Below are 20,133 nucleotides of genomic sequence, written 5' to 3'. Positions count from 1 at the left end.
GAAGCTTTAAATGACCAGTCTACCCTATGCCCTCTGTGCTTCCCATGTGTGTAAGCTTGCATGCCTTTTCGTGTGTGTGTGTGTGTGTGTGTGAACTGCACAATGAATACATGTCTGAAATGACCCCCTTTCCTCAACACATATGAATAGTAACCCATATGAATAGTAACCCATAGGAATAGTAACCCATAGGAATAGTAACCCATAGGAATGGTAACCCATAGGAATAGTAACCCATAGGAATGGTAACTAGGGTTGCACATTTTGGGAAATATTCATAGGTGGAAACTTTCTGTGGGAATTAATGGAAATATATGCAAATTAATATTGAATATTAATATTGAATACAGTTACCATATCACATGGAAACATAAACCTTTTAGCTTGTCGTAAGTAGGCATAATTGCAAGTTATTTATTTATCCGTTATTTTGCCAGGTAAGTTGACTGAGAACACGTTCTCATTTGCAGCAATGACCTGGGGAATAGTTACAGGGGAGAGGAGGGGAAATTAATGAGCCAATTGTAAACTGGGGATTATTAGGTGACCGAGTTGGTTTGAGGGCCAGATTGGGAATTTAGCCAGGACACCGGGGTTAACACCCCTAGTCTTACGATAAGTGCCATGGGATCTTTAATGACCTCAGAGAGTCAGGACACCTGTTTAACGTCCCATCCGAAAGACAGCAACCTACACAGCCCTTCGTACATCTGCTGATATCTCAAAGTGCTGTACAGAAACCCAGCCTAAAACTCCAAACAGCCAGCAATGCAGGTGTAGAAGCACGGTGGCTAGGAAAAACTCCCTAGAAAGGCCAAGACCTAGGAAGAAACCTAGAGAGGAACCAGGCTATGTGGGGTGGCCAGTCCTCTTCTGGCTGTGCCGGGTGGAGATTATAACAGAACATGGCCAAGATGTTCAAATGTTCATAAATTACCAGCATGGTCGAATAATAGTAAGGCAGAACAGTTGAAACTGGAGCAGCAGCATGGCCAGGTGGACTGGGGACAGCAAGGAGTCATCATGTCAGGTAGTCCTGGGGCATGGTCCTAGGGCTCAGGTCAGTTGAAACTGGAGCAGCAGCATGGCCAGGTGGACTGGGGACAGCAAGGAGTAATCATGTCAGGTAGTCCTGGGGCATGGTCCTAGGGCTCAGGTCCTCCGAGAGAAAGAAAGAGAGGAGAGAATTAGAGAACGCACACTTAGATTCACACAGGACACCGAATAGGACAGGAGAAGTACTCCAGATATAACAAACTGACCCTAGCCCCCCGACACATAAACTACTGCAGCATAAATGCTGGAGGCTGAGACAGGAGGGGTCAGGAGGCACTGTGGTCCCATCCGAGGACACCCCCGGACAGGGCCAAACAGGAAGGATATAACCCCACCCACTTTGCCAAAGCACAGCCCCCACACCACTAGAGGGATATCTTCAACCACCAACTTACAAGGCTGAGTATAGCCTTGAGTATAGCCCACAAAGATCTCTGCCACTTCTTCTCAGGCTTCCATGTCTTTTCCCTGGACCTCAATGTCCACGTCTTGAACATCAGACTCTGAGGCCTCATCTTCACTGTCACTTTCCAACCTGGTTGTGGATGGCTCGGGCAAATTTCAACCCTTGTATTGGTCAGCCTGTTGAGTGCTTTGGTGTGTGTGTTCCCAAACAAGGACCAGTTGCGCTCTGAGGCGGCTGATGTTGGTGGTATTTGGTGGATGATGGAGGCAACAGGGGAAAGAGCCTCAGATCCACAAAGTCCCTTCCACCAGGTGGCTGATGAGATATGGTGGCACGCCTGCCATATTGCAATGCCATCCCAAAGCCCTTGCTTGGAAGTGTACTTCGCCAGACTGCCAAGAACATCGCCCTCATCCAGGCCAAGGTGGCGAGACACTGTAGTGATGACACCATAGGCCTTGTTGATCTCTGCATCAGACAGGATGCTCTTGCCAGCATACTTGGGGTCCAACATGTACACTGCGGTGTGTATGGGCTTCAGGCAGAAGTCTTCACGCGTTTTGATTTATTTCACAACTGCGGTTTCCTCTGCTTGGAGTAACAGTGAAGTGGGCAGGGCAGTATGGGTTTTTTCTTCTTGCATCTGCAAGTAGAGTCTGAACATCAGACAGGATGGCATTGTCTTCCTCATCTGTGCAATAGGTACTGCCAACGGTTTCAGGCTTCTTACCACTCTCCCAAAATACATAATCCAGGAGGATCCTCTTGATGGGGCTGTCCATATCGGCAAACTGTGATATGGCCATTTCTTGGAGAGACTCTATCCCCTCCAGGAGACTGTCAAACATGATGATAACACCACCCCAATGGGTGTTGCTGGGCAGCTAAAATGTGGTGCTCTTATTCTTCTCACTTTGCTTGGTGAGGTAGGTTGCTGCAATAACTTGATGACCTTTCACATACCTAACCATTTCATTGGCTCTCTTGTAGAGTGTATCCATTGTTTTCAGTGCCATGATGTCTTTGAGGAGCAGATTCAATGCTTGAGCAGCACAGGCAATGGGTGTTATGTGGGGGTAGGACTCCTCCACTTTAGACCAAGCAGACTTTAGACCAAGCAGAATGTTCACAGCATTGTTTGTCACCAGTGCAAATACCTTCTGTGGTCCAAGGTCATTGATGACTGCCTTCAGCTCATCTGCAATGTACAGACCGGTGTGTCTGTTGTCCCTTGTATCTGTGCTCTTGCAGAATACTGATTGAGGGGTGGAGATATAGTTAATTATTCCTTTCCCACGAACATTAGACCACCCATCAGAGATGATTGCAATACAATCTGCTTTCTCTAATTTGCTTGACCTTCACTTGAACTCTGCATCCAGCAAAAGTAGATAAAGCATGTCTGTTTGGAGGGGCGTATGCTGGGCGAAGAACATTCAGAAATATGCAGTTGCATACATAGCTCGAGCAAGACATTCATCAGCATTTATCTGACTACGTTCCTCCATGGAGTCAAAAAAACTTCTGATTCCAGGAGGACCATGAGCTGTTGCTATCGATAAGGTGTCTGATTCCTCATTTTCACCTCAAATAGAAGTAGAGGGACTTTTGTCAGAGGTTGCTTGTTTTGAGTGGTGAGGGAACTTTATGCACTTGGCCAGATGATTCTGCACCTTTGTTGCATTCTTCACATATGATTTGGCACAGTATTTGCAAATGTACACAGCTTTTCCTTCTACATTAGCTGCAGTGAAATATCTCCACACATTATTTTCATGTAAACATTAGAACAAAATTAGTATTTTTTCTAAATACAATTCCATGTACAGATAAATAGTTAAGCAGTTAGATTAAACAACTCCTTTTGAAAGATACATGTTTTAAAATGAAACATGTATGGAAACAGGTGAAATAACACTCCTCCAGTTAGCAGGCTCAATCAAGCGAAAACCCACATGGTAGCAAAAACTAACTAGCAGAAATTGTTAACAAGTTAGAAATGATTTAAACACACTTTGATATAGGCTACTATTTACTAGTTAACGAAAAATAAAGTAACATAACATATATTCACCCCACCCAGTATTGTTATCAAAACTTACCAGAAAGCATGTAGTCCTTGGCTCAGACAGTGTGGTATTGTGGGCTCAATAGCATCTCTTTAGTGTACAAGATTTTGAGAATCAGCTGTACATGTGATTGAAGAATGCACTGTGCATGCAGAGGGTTGCAATTCCAATGAATTAGGGATAGTTTAACCAAAATATGCCACAAGACCTAGAATTGTCTTATGTGTATCCCACTAAAAAGGTAATTTTTATTTATGAATTCAATCAAAATTCCCTAAATTCCTGGGCATAACTTTCCATGGAAAATGTCCTGAAAAATTCAGACCTTTTGCAACCCATATGAATGGTAACACATATGCAGATTGTGTTCCCGGCCTTTGTTGAGATTGAATCCACGGGGGAGGAGTAGGGGTTTTGGGGTTTGCTCCCATTCCCCCATCCCCACTCTAACACCGCAACGACCCTCAAAGGCAAATCTCTGCGTTGTCTTCGTGTACATGGTAAAGATTAGAGTTTGAGGCTTGCCCACTCCATCTGAGTGTCTTTGTGTGCTACAGTAGTCTAGGTGTGGCTGTGTGTGGGTACTTCTTCTAGTGTTGGTGTGGCTGTGTGGTTACTACTGCTAGTGTTGGTGAGGCTATAGCTTTGTGGTTACTGCTGCTAGTGTTGGTGTGGCTGAGGCTGTGTGGTTACCACTGCTAGTGTTGGTGAGGCTGTGGGTGTGTGGTTACCGCTGCTAGTGTTGGTGTGGCTGTGGTTACTGCTGCTAGGGTTGGTGTGGCTGAGGCTGTGTGGTTACTACTGCCGGTGTGGCTGTGTGGTTACTACTGCTAGTGTTGGTGTGGCTGTGTGGTTACTACTGCTAGTGTTGGTGAGGCTGTGGCTGTGTGGTTACTGCTGCTAGTGGCGGTGAGGCTGTGGCTGTGTGGTTACTACTGCTAGTGTTGGTGACGCTGTGGCTGTGTGATTACTACTGCTAGTGGCGGTGAGGCTGTGGCTGTGTGGTTACTACTGCTAGTGGCGGTGAGGCTGTGACTGTGTGGTTACCAATGCTAGTGGTGATGTGGCTGTGTGGTTACTACTACTAGTGGCGGTGAGGCTGTGGCTGGGTGGTTACTACTGCTAGTGGTGGTGAGGCTGTGGCTGTGTGGTTACCACTGCTAGTGGTGATGTGGCTGTGTGCTTACTACTGCTTGTGGTGGTGAGGCTGTGTGTGTTTACTACTGCTCGTGGTGGTGAGGCTGTGTGTGTTTACTACTGCTCGTGGTGATGTGGCTGTGTGCTTACTACTGCTAGTGGTGGTGAGGCTGTGTGTGGGTACCACTGCTAGTGGTGGTGAGGCTGTGTGTGGGTACCACTGCTAGTGGTGGTGAGGCTGTGTGTGTTTACTACTGCTAGTGTTGGTGAGGCTGTGTGTGGTTACCGTTCTCTCTCTCCCACCTACTGCAGCGTTGGTCCGACGACGCTTGGTTTTCCTACCGATGGCACAGATGTGACCCACATGTTAAAAATGCAGCAAGGAGAAAGTTAGCTTGAGCTCTGTGCGAGGAGTCAGTCACTTGGCTTTTTTCTTCTCTCCCCTCCTCACCGAGCAGCAAGTGCTGTAATTGATATGCCACCGGCAATAAATCAGCTGTGCGCCGGGGCCGAGCGGGGGCCATTATCTGAACGGACAGGTTTAGCGCCGGGCTCCGTCAGAGGTGTATGCAACTGGTTACTAGGCTACCCGTCTATATAATAGCCATGTTATCGTTACTCATTGTGTATTTATTATAACTTTTTTTATTACGTGTTTTACTTTCCTGTTATATCTCTATTTAATTTCTCTCTGCATTTTTTGTATTTATTTTATTGAACCTTTATTTAACCAGGCAAGTCAGTTAAGAACAAATTCTTATCACGGCCAGATGTGATGCAGCCTGGATTCAAACCAGGTACTGCAGTGACGCCTCTTGCTTTGAGATGTCGCCTCTTAGACCACTGTGTCACTCGGGAGCCCAAGTGGCACGTTGTTGGAAAGGGTCCATAAGTAAGTATTTAACTGTTAGTCTACACCTGTTGTTTACAAGGCATGTGACAAATACATTTTATTTTGTTTGGCGTAGGTGAGAGAGAGCACAGAACGAGAGAGCGGGTTGAGGGAGAGACCTGATTTTATACATTCTGTTTGATTATGTCGCCCCCTCTTCATGTTCTTCTCGGGGACTACACACACTCACACGCTGCATTTTAATGGTGAACTTTTTGGTTAGGAAAAAGTCACATTTCCCCCACTGAATCTTCCACCAATGTACACACACACATACCACCCCTCCCCCGCTAACCCAAGCTCACTCATTAACCACTATTAATCCAAATAAACTGAAACAAAAGGTTTTAAGTGACCCGCCCCAGTCCCATCCATTCCGACTGGACCCACACTGAAGCCCGTTGGGACAACAATCGATGGGTCATTCTGATATAAAAACCAATCAATCTTGAAAAGCCCGAAAGGAAAAGGTTCACGGTACTGTTTTTGCGTTTTGAATGTGATTATAGCGCGGACCTAGATGTCTCTGTAGATCCTCAGCTGAAAGGTTAAAAGGTGAAACGTGCTGAAGCCCCAAATTATTGACATGTTTTCCTGATCTTCCCCCGATATAGCGTTCATCCTGGTTTTACAGCCTTTTTCTGAAGAGGTAAAAGGAAGAGAGGGAAAATTGAAAAAACGAGAGAGGAAATCTGTACTAACCTGGTCATGGTGGCAAATTCTTTATTGGGGAGGGATTGACAATTTCCTCATCTGTCAATAATTCCATAGGGATTTGGGAGAAATGTGTCCATTCCCAACCTGCTCTCTCCTCTCCCATCTAAAGCTGACTCAATTGATAGGGTCATAGGCTTAAGCCTGGCATGCATTTCAGCCTCCCATCTTATAGAATTAGCCATTGTGAGTGAGCTGACATTGTATTTTGCAATAGCATGCATTGGACACAGTCTGCCGAGATAGCATTCCCCTTATTACTCTGGGTAGATGACAACCAGCCAGAGACACAGGCAGATTAAATGTGTTGCTCTATTCACGCTCTGTTATGTCAAGTCGGCTGAAAATGAAGAGGAATTACTTTAGAGACAACTTTCTCTCTTTTTCGTTCTCTCACGTTTTTGCTCACGGAAATGACAAGAATGAAAAAGAGCTAGCCAGCCCATGCCACGCTTTAAATTGACATCTGCTCTCGATGCGCGCAAGTGATCGTAACGCTGAACAATAAAATTTAAAAAATACATCGGCAAACTCATCACTTTATTGCGCCTGCTTATGTTGAGGAATCTCTTACACAGGTGAATATTTAAAAAACTTTTTTTTTTGCTGGACAGCCATATCTACTAACTGGCTGGGCTGGCTGGCACTGTGCATTTATTATTTTAGGTATCCCCTTTTGACATGAAGCCGAATGCCAGGTCTTTATTTAAATTCAAGTGGAGCTGCCTGCCAGCACTTTTCTCTTGTCGTCGCCTCCTCTAGATGCTCTCCTTTTTCTTTTTCTCCATCTCTCTCCGCTTCTCCCTCTCTCCACAGCACATTCATCTTGTCCAGGCTTTCATTTGTGGAAATTTGATGACACAAATCCCCCTGAACCTTTCTGTTACTAGAGCTGCCATGGTTTGCAATGCCATACTGTCTTGTACCGACCTCCACTCACTGTAGATGGAGGAAAAGGGGTGGCAATTGCTGTGCATTTTAATGGTTCACTTTTTGGTTTGTAAAAAGGCACATTTTCTCCCTGAATCTTCCTCCAATGTGTGCACACACACACACACACACACACACACATTGGTAAACTGACCGTAGTTCCTCCGTGCATCCTTGGGGAGTGATTGACAGATAGGCCAACCCCTCAATCACTCTCCAGAGGAAAACCGAAGATAAGGGAAGGAAGAAATAACATTCCTCATTCTCCCTCCCCTCCTTCTCTGTTTGATTTTCTCTATCTCTCATACTTTTGTTCCCTCCTTCCTCCCTCCCTACTGTTTCTCATCTTTCCCAATTCAGTTCAGTCATAAAATACCCCTCCGCCGACACTTTCATAGTCAAGGTGAAATTGAGCCGGGCCTCTGAGAGTTGCTGCGCACAATTTGGCATAATCAGCATTTACAAGAGAACTAATGTCCCGGTATCGCCGGAACTTAATTGGCCTGTCAAGCAGCGCTGAGGCGAGCCAGCTCAAAGCTCTCTGCCATCATTGTCACTGGAGGACACCCAAAAGAAAGGGAAAAAGTCCTTGTCCATTACTTCCACTCCCCCGTCAATCAATCCCCCTGCCCGTTCCTCCTCTCTCCATATTGTGTCTCCTGGATCTTCTGTGCCATGGGAATCCAACTCTTGGGGCATTGTGATAACATATGAAACAGGATTAATTTAAATTAATGTATGGAAGCCGAGTGAGTGCTGGCGCATGTCACATGTCACATATGAGCGTCTCTTCATTTGGAAGCATTAGAGAATATGATGAATTGGGGGGGGTGGAATTAGGGCTAAGTGCCGTCAACTCAGAACATTTGGCCTACTTCGGTTTGGATGGGAAGCAGATAATTAACATCTGACTACTGGGAGTGGAGGACTGGGTTGGGTTGGCTGGAATGGAGGACTGGGTTGGCTGGAGTGGATGACTGAGTTGGGTTGGCTGGAATGGAGGGTTGGCTGGAATGGAGGGTTGGCTGGAATGGAGGACTGGGTTGGGTTGGCTGGAGTGGAGGACTGGGTTGGCTGGAGTGGATGACTGAGTTGGGTTGGCTGGAATGGAGGGTTGGCTGGAATGGAGGGTTGGCTGGAATGGAGGACTGGGTTGGGTTGGCTGGAGTGGAGGACTGGGTTGGGTTGGCTGGAGTGGAGGACTGGGTTGGGTTGGCTGGAGTGGAGGACTGGGTTGGGTTGGCTGGAGTGGAGGACTGGGTTGGGTTGGCTGGAGTGGAGGACTGGGTTGGGTTGGCTGGAGTGGAGGACTGGGTTGGGTTGGCTGGAATGGAGGGTTGGGTTGGGTTGGGTTGGCTGGAATGGAGGGTTGGGTTGGGTTGGGTTGGCTGGAATGGAGGGTTGGGTTGGGTTGGCTGGAGTGGAGGACTGGGTTGGCTGGAGTGGAGGACTGGGTTGGGTTGGCTAGAGTGGAGGACTGGGTTGGGTTGGCTAGAGTGGAGGACTGGGTTGTGTTGGCTGGAGTGGAGGACTGGGTTGTGTTGGCTGGAGTGGAGGACTGGGTTGGGTTGGCTGGAGTGGAGGACTGGGTTGGGTTGGCTGGAGTGGAGGACTGGGTTGGGTTGGCTGGAGTGGAGGGTTGGGTTGGCTGGAGTGGAGGACTGGGTTGGGTTGGGTTGGCTGGAATGGAGGACTGGGTTGGGTTGGGTTGGCTGGAGTGGAGGACTGGGTTGGGTTGGCTGGAATGGAGGGTTGGGTTGGCTGGAGTGGAGGACTGGGTTGGGTTGGCTGGAGTGGAGGACTGGGTTGGGTTGGCTGGAATGGAGGGTTGGGTTGGGTTGGCTGGAGTGGAGGACTGGGTTGGGTTGGCTGGAATGGAGGGTTGGGTTGGGTTGGCTGGAATGGAGGGTTGGGTTGGGTTGGCTGGAATGGAGGGTTGGGTTGGGTTGGCTGGAGTGGAGGACTGGGTTGGCTGGAGTGGAGGACTGGGTTGGCTGGAGTGGAGGACTGGGTTGGGTTGGCTAGAGTGGAGGGTTGGGTTGGCTAGAGTGGAGGACTGGGTTGTGTTGGCTGGAGTGGAGGACTGGGTTGGGTTGGCTGGAGTGGATGACTGGGTTGGGTGGGCGAGCAATACTTTGGCTGGAGTGGAAAACGGGTTTTGCATTATTGGAGCCGCAACAACAGACGACGACAACAACTGCAATTTATCTCTCTGGGATGTGTGTGGTATATGTGTCTCAAATCTAGATCCATCTCATTCATTCATTTTCTTCTAGCTTATATTGTACTCTACATCCTGATTGCAGCATAAGGGTGCTGAATCAGCATTGTTTTTACTCTACCTCCCTCAGGGTAGCAAACATGTTTTGGCAATCAGAGAGAGCTGCAGATCTGCCACAGATTAAAAGCGAACCATGCCTCGATGCTATTGACAGAACAAGGCCCTAATTGGGAGAAGAGGGGGATGCTGGGTAGTCTCCTGATACCGCATACAGCAACCCACACACTGGGAGGCCTGGGAGGGAGCAGATCTGGATACAACTTGCGGTGTTTCAATAGAAAAAAAAAGTTTTATAGTCGCATGCACTGGATAATTGTAGTAAAATTTGTTGTTTTACAGGGTTAAGTGCCTTGCCTTGGGCACATCAACAGATGTTTTACCTTGTCTGCTCCGGTATTCGAACCAGGGACCTTTCAGTGACTGGCCCAATGGTCTAATCACTAGGTTTGCTGCCGTCTGTATGGCGCCCCCTCTGGCAATTTTCTAAGCAGACCATCCTTCACGATACTGTTGAACTTATGAAATATTAATGGCAGGATGTTGTGTGTCTTAAACTCATTGCCGTGTGACTCATTATTGTACTGTGCGTTTTGTAATCCTCCTGTGACTCTCGCTAGCTATCTTCCTTCATAATGCAGTCACGGATATCACTTTGCATCATTCATCTGGGATGGGTGAATGCCCTACTAACTTTTGTCTAAATTTAGCAGTGCATCTCATCTGCTTATCGGCTCTCCGGCTGATGCATAAATCAATAGAAAATGTTCCATTGCGACTCATAATGTGTTTTTTTTTCTTGCAGGGCTCTCACCCGTGCTGCTGTGGATGATGCTCTGGATGAAAACTCAGAACACAGAGAGAAAGACACTGGATAAATAGGAGCTTTCCCCCTCTTCCCCTCGGCCCATCCAGCCTCCTTCCAGGGGAATATAAGCTAGGACATAAACAGATCCGGACTAGGTGCCGGAGTGAACCCACCCACCTTCCCCATCCCTTCCCCCAGACTTGTCTCCTGCAACCCCCAGATATGTGGCCCCTATTGAGGTCACTCGTTGCCCCTCGCCTGGGGAACCTGCTCCTTCTGGGGGTGCTGGTCCTCTTGACAGTCCCGTCCTTGACCAGAGGTCAACCCCAGCCCTTCAAATCCTTCTCCCCACCAGACTGGGGGCTGACACACCTGGCCATCCACAACAAGACGGGTGAGGTTTACGTTGGCACGGTCAACTGGATCTTCAAGCTCTCTAGCAACCTTACCAAGCTGCGGAGCCACATGACTGGCCCCGTGGCGGATAACGAGAAGTGCTATCCCCCGCCCAGCGTCCAGTCGTGCCCCCACGACCTTACCCAGACCAACAACGTCAATAAGTTGCTTCTCATCGACTATGCCCAGAACCGACTCATCGCCTGCGGGAGCACCTCCCAGGGAATCTGTCAGTTCCTCAGGCTAGACGACCTGTTCAAACTGGGTGAGCCGCACCACCGTAAGGAGCACTACCTGTCCAGCGTGACCGAGTCTGGCACCATGTCTGGGGTCATCATCACATCCCAGCACAGCCCCGCCAGCAAGCTCTTCATCGGCACACCCATTGACGGCAAGTCCGAGTACTTCCCCACACTCTCCAGCCGCAAGCTGATGTCCAACGAGGAGAACGCTGACATGTTCAGCTTTGTCTATCAGGATGAGTTTGTCTCCTCGCAGCTCAAGATCCCTTCGGACACTCTCAGCAAATTCCCTGCATTTGACATCTACTATATCTACGGCTTCAGCAGCGAACATTTTGTCTACTACCTGACCATGCAGCTGGACACTCAGCTCACTTCGCCTGACGCCTCTGGCGAACAGTTCTTCACATCCAAGATTGTCCGCCTCTGTGTGGACGACTCAAAGTTCTACTCGTACGTGGAGTTCCCCATCGGCTGCACCAAGGATGGGGTGGAGTATCGTCTCGTCCAGGACGCCTACCTCAGCCGTCCCGGCAAGCAGTTGGCTGACTCCTTAGGAATTTCCGAAGACGAGGACATCCTGTTCACTGTGTTCTCGCAGGGCCAGAAGAACCGGGCCAAGCCGCCCAAGGAGTCAGCCCTGTGCCTGTTCACACTGCGCCGCATCAAGGAGAAGATCAAGGAGCGCATCCAGTCCTGCTACCGGGGAGAGGGGAAGCTCTCACTACCCTGGCTGCTCAACAAGGAACTGGCCTGCATCAACTCAGTGAGTCCTGTGGCCTTCTTAACGCTACTGATCTCGATCTGATTCAGTTCTGCTATGCCTGCATCACAACTCAGTGAGTCCTGTGGCCCTCTGAATACATTTACATTTGAGTCATTTTGCATAAGCTCTTATCCAGGGCAACATACAGTTAGTACATTCATCTTAAGATAGCTAGGTGGGACAACCACATATCACAGGCGTAGCAAGTATATTTTTCCTCTCAAGAAGTTATCAGCAAAGTTAGTGGTAGTAGGAAAAGACAAACAATATTGATCTCTGATTCTCTGATTCAATTCTGCTATGCCCCACAAATTCGGTCCTCTTTGATTCCTATTATGTATTTTCAGAGAGTATTGAACATAAGGCCTAAGCTCTGTAATGGCACACCTTGTGGTTAGACAAGGGCAAGGCATACTGTAATCTCACTGAACATCTGTCAAACTTGAAGAGACCGTAGTTTCAGCCGAATCAAATTTTATTTGTCACATGCGCCTAATACAACAGGTGTCGACCTTACCATGAAATGCTCATTTACAAGCCCTTAACCAACAATGCAGTTCAAGAAATGGTTAAGAAAATATTAACTAAATTAACTAAAGTAAATTTTAAAAAAGTAAAGCAATACAATTAGATCACAATAATGAGGCTATATACAGGGAATACCAAGTCAATGTGCTGTGGTACAAGAAGGTTGAGGTAGTTGGTACATGTAGGTTGGGGTAAAGTGACTATGCATAGATAGTAAACAGCAAGTAGCAGCAGTGTAAAAACAAAGGAGGGGGGTCAATGTAAATAGTCCAGGTGGCCATTTGATTAATTGTTCAGCAGCCCAGACTTGGCTCTCCCGTACCACTTGCTGTGCGGTAGCAGTGAAAATAGTCTATGACTTGGGTGACTGGAGTCTTAGACAATTTTGTGGGCCTTCCTCTGACACCGCATAGTATATAGGTCTTGGATGGTAGGAAGCTAGGCCCCAGTGGTATATTGGGCTATACGCACTACCCTCTGTAGCGCCTTACAGTCAAATGCCTAGCAGTTGCCATACCAGGCGGTGATGCAACCAGCCAGGATGCTCTCGATGGTGCAGCTGTATAACTTTTTGAGGATCTGGGGACCCATGCCAAATCTTTTCAGGGGGGTGTTGTGCCTTCTTCACAACTTTCTTGGTATGTTTGGACCATGATAGTTTTTTAGTGATGTGGAGGCCAAGGAATCTCTCGACACACTCCACTACTGCCGCGTCAATGTTAATGGTGGCCTGTTCGGCCCTCGTTTTCCTCTAGTTCACATTCATCTCCTTTCTCTTGCTCACGTAGAGGGAGAGGTTGTTGCCCTGGCACCACATTGCAGGGAGTACAGGAGGGAACTAAGCACGCACCCCTGTGGGGCCCCGGTGTTGAGGATCAGTGACAGATGTGTTGTTGCCTACCATGGCTACCGACTTGAGTGCTATGGGTTGGTTATCATTTAGGCAGGTTTCCTTCGCATTCTTGGGCACAGGGACTTTGGTGGTCTGTTTGAAACATGTGGGTATTACAGACTCGGTCAGGGAGAAGTTGAAAATATAATTGAAGACACTTGCCAGTTGGTCCGCGCATGGTCTGAGTACATGCCCTGGTAGTCCATTTGGCCCCACGGCCTTGTGATTGTTGACCTGTTTATAGGTCTTTCGCACATCTGCTACGAATAGCGTGATCACACTGTGGTCCGGAACGGCTGGTGCTCTCATGCATGCTTCAGTGTTGCTTGTCTTGAAGCGAGCATAAAAGGCATTTAGCTTGTTAGGCTTGTGTCACTGGGCAGTTCGTGACTGGGTTTTCCTTTTATAGTCCGAAATAGTTTGAAAGCCCTGCCACATCTGACGAGCATCAGAGCTGGTGTAGTCGGATTAAATCTTATTCCTGTATTGACGCTTTGCCTGTTTGATGGTTTGTCTGAAGGCATAGCAGGATTTCTTATAAGCGTCAGGATTAGTGTCCTGCTCCTTGAAAGCGGGAGCTCTAGCCTTTAGCTCGGTGCGTCTGATGCCTGTAATCCATGGCTTCTGGTTGGGATATGTACGTACGGTCAATGTGGGGATGACGTTATCAATGCACTTATTGATGAAGCCGGTGACTGAGGTGTTATACCATTGGATATCACCTCAGTCCTGGCAATGCCATTGGATGAGTCACGGAACATATACCACTCTGTGCTAGCAAAAAGTCCTGTAGCGTACCATCCGCGAGTTCTGACCAATTCCATATTGAGAGAGTAACTGGTACTTACTACTTTAGTTTTTGCTTGTAAGCAGGAATCAGGAGGATAGAGTTATGGTCAGATTTGCCAACTGGAGGGAGAGCTTTGTACGCGTCTCTGTGTGTGGCGTAAAGGTCAAGTTTTTTTCCCTCTGGTTGCACTTTACATGCTGGTAGAAATAAGGTAAAACAGATTTAAGTTTGCCAGCTTTAAAGTCCCCGGCCACTAGGAGCGCCACTTCTGAATGAGCATTTTCTTATTTGCTTATGGCCTTATAAAACTTGTTGAGTGCGGTCTTTGTGCCTGCATGGGTTTGTCGCGGTAAATAGATGGCTACGAATAATATAGCTGAGAACTCTCTTGGTTCTACAGCTTATCATGAGGTACTCTATCATGAGGTACTCTATCATGAGGTACTCTATCATGAGGTACTCTACATTAGGCATGCAATATCTCAAGACTTCTTTAATATTAGACATCATGCACCAGCTGTTATTGACAAATGGACACAAAACCTTGCCTCTTGTCTTACCAAACATAGCTGCTCTGTCCTGCCGATGCACATAAAACCCAGCCAGCTCTATGCTCTTCGTGTCGTTGTTCAGCCACGACTCGGTGAAACATAAGACATCACAGTTTTTAATGTCCTGTTGGTAGGATAGTCTCGACCTTAGATCATCGAGTTTGTTTTCCAGTGATTGCACATTGGCCAATAGAACCGGTGGTAATGGCGATTTACTCACTCGCCTACGAATCCTAACAAGGCACCCCGACCTTCTCCCTCTATCTCTGCCTTTTCTTCATGCAAATGAAGGGGATTTGGGCTTCGTCACTGGAGAGCAGTAATATCCTTTGCGTCGGACTGATTAAATAAATAATCTTTGTCCAGTTCAGGGTTAGTAATCCCGGTTCTGATGGTCAGAAACTAAGAGACGGTATCAACAACATTTATGTACAAATTAAGTAACTAACAACGCAAAAACAATACTTTACAATATAGCACAGTTGGTTAGGAGCCCGTAAAATGGCAGCCATCCCCTCCGGCGCCATTCTGGGACAGCCAGACTTCAATTATCATGATTTTGCCTCAGATAGATGTTGGCGAAGGGTACATGCATAGCCTATGCAATGCATGCACATATACACACATAGCTAGTAGGGACGAGGGAGAAAATCTATAGTTACATATCACAATTGTATTTTGGACAATTTTATATAGATTCTGACTCGATAAAAAAATATAAATAGCTTGTTCTCTATCTTTGTAAGTAGTGGGCCAACATGTTTTCAGCACTTTTTTTTTTCTCCATGACTGATTAACATAAAAAAAATCTCATGATCTCTCTTGTCCCTCTGCAGCAGACATGTAGTGAGAAATATGTTTGGAACATCATCCTATTATCGAATTGCAATGCATATATAATCATGAGAATCTCAATACATATCGTATCGGCATTTAAGTATGGTGTTAATATCGTATTATGATGTCCCTGGCAATTCAATACATATCGTATTCGCATTTAAGTATGGTGTTAATATCGTGTCCCTGGCAATTCAAAACATATCAAGCATTTAAGTATGGTGTTAATATCGTATTATGATGTCCCTGGCAATTCAAAACATATTTAAGTATGGTGTTAATATCGATGTCCTGGCAATTCAAAACATATCGTATTCGCATTTAAGTATGGTGTTAATATCGTATTATGATGTCCCTGGCAATTCAAAACATATCGTATCGGCATTTAAGTATGGTGTTAATATCGTATTATGATGTCCCTGGCAATTCAAAACATATCGTATCGGCATTTAAGTATGGTGTTAATATCGTATTATGATGTCCCTGGCAATTCAAAACATATCGTATCCCTGGCATTTAAGTATGGTGTTAATATCGTATTATGATGTCCCTGGCAATTCAAAACATATCGTATCGGCATTTAAGTATGGTGTTAATATCGTATTATGATGTCCCTGGCAATTCAAAACATATCGTATCGGCATTTAAGTATGGTGTTAATATCGTATTATGATGTCCCTGGCAATTCAAAACATATCGTATCGGCATTTAAGTATGGTGTTAATATCGTATTATGATGTCCCTGGCAATTCAATACATATCGTATCGGCATTTAAGTATGGTGTTAATATCGTATTATGATGTCCCTGGCAATTCAATACATATCGTATCGGCATCTAAATATGGTGATAATGTCGTATCGCGAGGTCCCTGGCCATTCCCAACCCCAGTATCCTCTAGAGCTTTTGGCAACATACAGTGAGGCAAAAAAGTATTTAGTCAGCCACCAATTGTGCAAGTTCTCCCACTTAAGAAGATGAGGCCTGTAATTTTCATCATAGGTACACTTCAACTATGACAGACAAAATGAGAAAAAAAATTCCAGAAAATCACATGGTAGGATTTTTTATGAATTTATTTGCAAATTATGGTGGAAAATAAGTATTTGGTCAATAACAAAAGTTTCTCAATACTTTGTTATATGCCCTTTGTTGGCAATGACAGAGGTCAAATGTTTTCTGTAAGTCTTCACACACTGTTTTCACACACTGTTGCTGGTATTTTGGCCCATTCCTCCATGCAGATCTCCTCTAGAGCAGTGATGTTTTGGGGCTGTTGCTGGGCAAGACGGACTTTCAACTCCCTCCAAAGATTTTCTATGGGGTTGAGATCTGGAGACTGGCTAGGCCACTCCAGGACCTTGAAATGCTTCTTACGAAGCCACTCCTTTGTTGCCCGGGCGGTGTGTTTGGGATCATTGTCATGCTGAAAGAACCAGCCACGTTTCATCTTCAATGCCCTTGCTGATGGAAGGAGGTTTTCACTCAAAATCTCACGATACATGGCCCCATTCATTCTTTCCTTTACACTGATCAGTCGTCCTGGTCCCTTTGCAGAAAAACAGCCCCAAAGCATGATGTTTCCACCCCATGCTTCACAGTAGGTATGGTGTTCTTTGGATGCAACTCAGCATTCTTTGTCCTCCAAACACGACGAGTTTTTACCAAAGAGTTATATTTTGGTTTCATCTGACCATATGACATTCTCCTAATCTTCTTCTGGATCATCCAAATGCTCTCTAGCAAACTTCAGATGGGCCTGGACATGTACTGGCTTAAGCAGGGGGACACGTCTGGCACTGCAGGATTTGAGTCCCTGGCGGCGGGGATGGTACTGATGGTAGGCTTTGTTACTTTGGTCCCAGCTCTCTGCAGGTCATTCACTAGGTCCCCCCGCGTGGTTCTGAGATTTTTGCTCACCGTTCTTGTGATCATTTTGACCTCACGGGGTGAGATCTTGCGTGGAGCCCCAGATCGAGGGAGATTATCAGTGGTCTTGTATGTCTTCCATATCCTAATAATTGCTCCCACAGTTGATTTCTTCAAACCAAGCTGCTTACCTATTGCAGATTCAGTCTTCCCAGCCTGGTGCAGGTCTACCATTTTGTTTCTGGTGTCCTTTGACAGCTCTTTGGTCTTGGCCATAGTGGAGTTTGGAGTGTGACTGTTTGAGGTTGTGGACAGGTGTCTTTTATACTGATAAGAAGTTCAAACAGGTGCCATTAATACAGGTAACGAGTGGAGGACAGAGGAGCTTCTTAAAGAAGAAGTTACAGGTCTGTGAGAGCCAGAAATCTTGCTTGTTTGTAGGTGACCAAATACTTATTTTCCACCATCATTTGCAAATAAATTCATAAAAAATCCTACAATGTGATTTTCTTAATTTTTTCCCCCCTCATTTTGTCTGTCAAAGTTGACGTGTACCTATTATGAAAATTACAGGCCTCATCTTTTTAAGTGGGAGAACTTGCACAATTGGTGGCTGACTAAATACTTTTTTGCCCGACTGTATGTGTGCTGTTGAAATATACTACAGTTATACGGTAATACTACAACAGGCTATACATTGCAATGCAATACAATTAATAGCTAGTCTGCTGACCTCTGACATTATGCTTTCTTTGCCTTGGGCCTTTCTCAACACCTCTCTGCCATGATGCTGGCATTTAGGTTCAGTCCCCTTCGACAACTTCTCCCTGGGGCCATCTTTAGAACAATGGTAATTAGCGAGAGGCGGTGTGACGCATCTTGACTGAACCCAGTTCCCATACTCACCCTGCTTTCTTCCTGGAACCTCTGAGGGATTTGATTTAGTCCAACAGGGACATCATTAGCCCTGTCCCTGGAATTTGTGAAATGTCACTCAAACGAGTGGCTGAGGCACGCACACACAAACTCAGACACTAATTCATTGAGAGAGGGTTGATCGGATGCTGTATGCAGTGCTAGGCCCCACAGGGAAGACAGAGGCTTGGCTGGGTTTCCCCCCACTGATCCACCGTGCGTGGCATTACAGAGCACACAGACCCACACCAGGCTGAGATGAATGCAATACACAGTCCATCTCGCTCGCTTGTTCACTCACTCTCGGTGGGTACAGCTGTACACCTTATTTTTTATTTATTTTTATTTTACCTTTATTTAACTAGGCAAGTCAGTTAAGAACAAATTCTTATTTTCAATGACAGCCTAGGAACAGTGGTTTAACTGCCTGTTCAGTGGCAGAACGACAGATTTGTACCTTGTCAGCTCGGGGGTTTGAACTTGCAACCTTCCGGTTACTAGTCTCTAACCACTAGGCTACCCTGCGCCCCATATGGTCATAATGGTGTTGAAATGGGTACAGCTGTACACCCTATACAGTGGTTCCTGCGAGCATGCACCGCAGGACTTAGAGGTACCCAGCGTCATGGCTTCATTGATCCAGACCACCGCAAGGGGGTGTTAGAGCACTCATTATGCATTTGAATCTCAAGGTTTTTATGACCAATCATATCGAGTGGTTCCAATGACGAATTTTGACGCGTGCCACTGGTCCCTGAGTGAGGATGGCTGACAAAATGTACAATTGAGAGGAATATGTTAATGTAGAGACAAACGTTTGTGCATATTTTTTTTTCATAAAGTTAATTTACGAAAATCTCTATTTAGCAAGTTATCTGACTAGCTAACATTAGCCAGCTAGCTAGTGTTGGGAGAATGAATTTGTAATTTGTGTTGTTTAATGCTTTAGGGACTCCTGGGAAAACCAGGCTGTCGTCTTGTGAAACAGTGGATGTAAAGAATCTAGCTAGCTAAAGCATTTACTGCAAATTGAATATACAATTGTGTAAGCTTGCCTTGCAGTGCAGCTGAAGTAACATAGCTAACTATTTAATTGCGTAGTGGAGGATAAAATATGTGTAGCCAATCTGTGTATGGACCCTGAAATGTATGAATATTAGTTCAGAACTATGAACCTCTGCTATCATAGTTGTTGTATCAACTTCAAGTCTGAATGTCATTAATGAAGCCTATGTGTAACCGGTGTGAAATGGCTAGCTAGTTAGCGGGGTGCGTGCTAATAGCGTTTAAATCGGTGACATCATTCACTCTGAGACCTTGAAGTAGTTGTTCCCCTTGCTCTGAGCGATGGGTAACGATGCTTCGAGGGTGGCTGTTGTCGATGTGTGCAGAAGGTGTCTGGTTCAAGCCCAGGTAGGGGTAAGGATAGGGACGGAAGCTATACTGTTACATATTGATAGAGTAGAATGTAATAACTTTATTGTGCCAAGGATGCAAGTCCTATATACATGTACTGTTGAGATTCCCACATTGTAGCCTGTATGTTGAATATATTCACTGATCATGTAACTCTTCCTAGGCAAATAAAGGTGCGGTTCAGGTATGAATCTCTGAGACATTATTTTTCAGTCATATCAAAGTCCATTATTTAAATGATGCTGTGTCTGCATGTATGTATTACAATTATACACTTCAGTGTTTACCGCTCCTGCTCCTGGGACATCAATGATTACACATTGTAAATATGCAATAGACTAGAAACATGATTGATTTGTAATTCATATATGAAGAAAAAAAATATGCATATCTAACTCCCTTCATCTGCGTTAATCTGAGGACACAGGATAGTATTCCAATCCGTGGAGAATGTGAAACGCTTTATTGAAAGAAGTTCAAATCCAGGTGTTATAAATACATAAAATGTATCATAATTATGATAATTGTAATATTATAAATACAAGTTCAGTCTGTACTTCAATGCACATATGGTGTGCATTATAAAACAGGGAAGAAAGACGAGGTGGGGAGAGAGGTATAGAAGACAGAAAGGGAAAGAGG

The 20,133-nt window shown here is 45.7% G+C and overlaps 1 protein-coding gene across 1 annotated transcript in view; it reads left to right on the top strand.

The window, feature by feature from the left end:
* The window catches only part of LOC115120658 (plexin-A1-like), a 409,850-nt gene that overhangs the window by 71,737 nt on the left and 317,980 nt on the right, over nucleotides 1-20,133 (top strand). Inside the window, exon 2 of the mRNA XM_065003449.1 lies at nucleotides 10,288-11,694. Coding sequence (XP_064859521.1) covers nucleotides 10,513-11,694 — 1,182 coding nt within the window. The 5' untranslated portion in view covers nucleotides 10,288-10,512. The remainder of the gene's footprint in view (nucleotides 1-10,287; nucleotides 11,695-20,133) is intronic.

The sequence above is a fragment of the Oncorhynchus nerka genome, linkage group LG2 (assembly GCF_034236695.1).
Source record: "Oncorhynchus nerka isolate Pitt River linkage group LG2, Oner_Uvic_2.0, whole genome shotgun sequence".
Classification (NCBI taxonomy): Eukaryota; Metazoa; Chordata; class Actinopteri; order Salmoniformes; family Salmonidae; genus Oncorhynchus; species Oncorhynchus nerka.
This window is presented reverse-complemented; position numbering and strand designations above follow the sequence as displayed.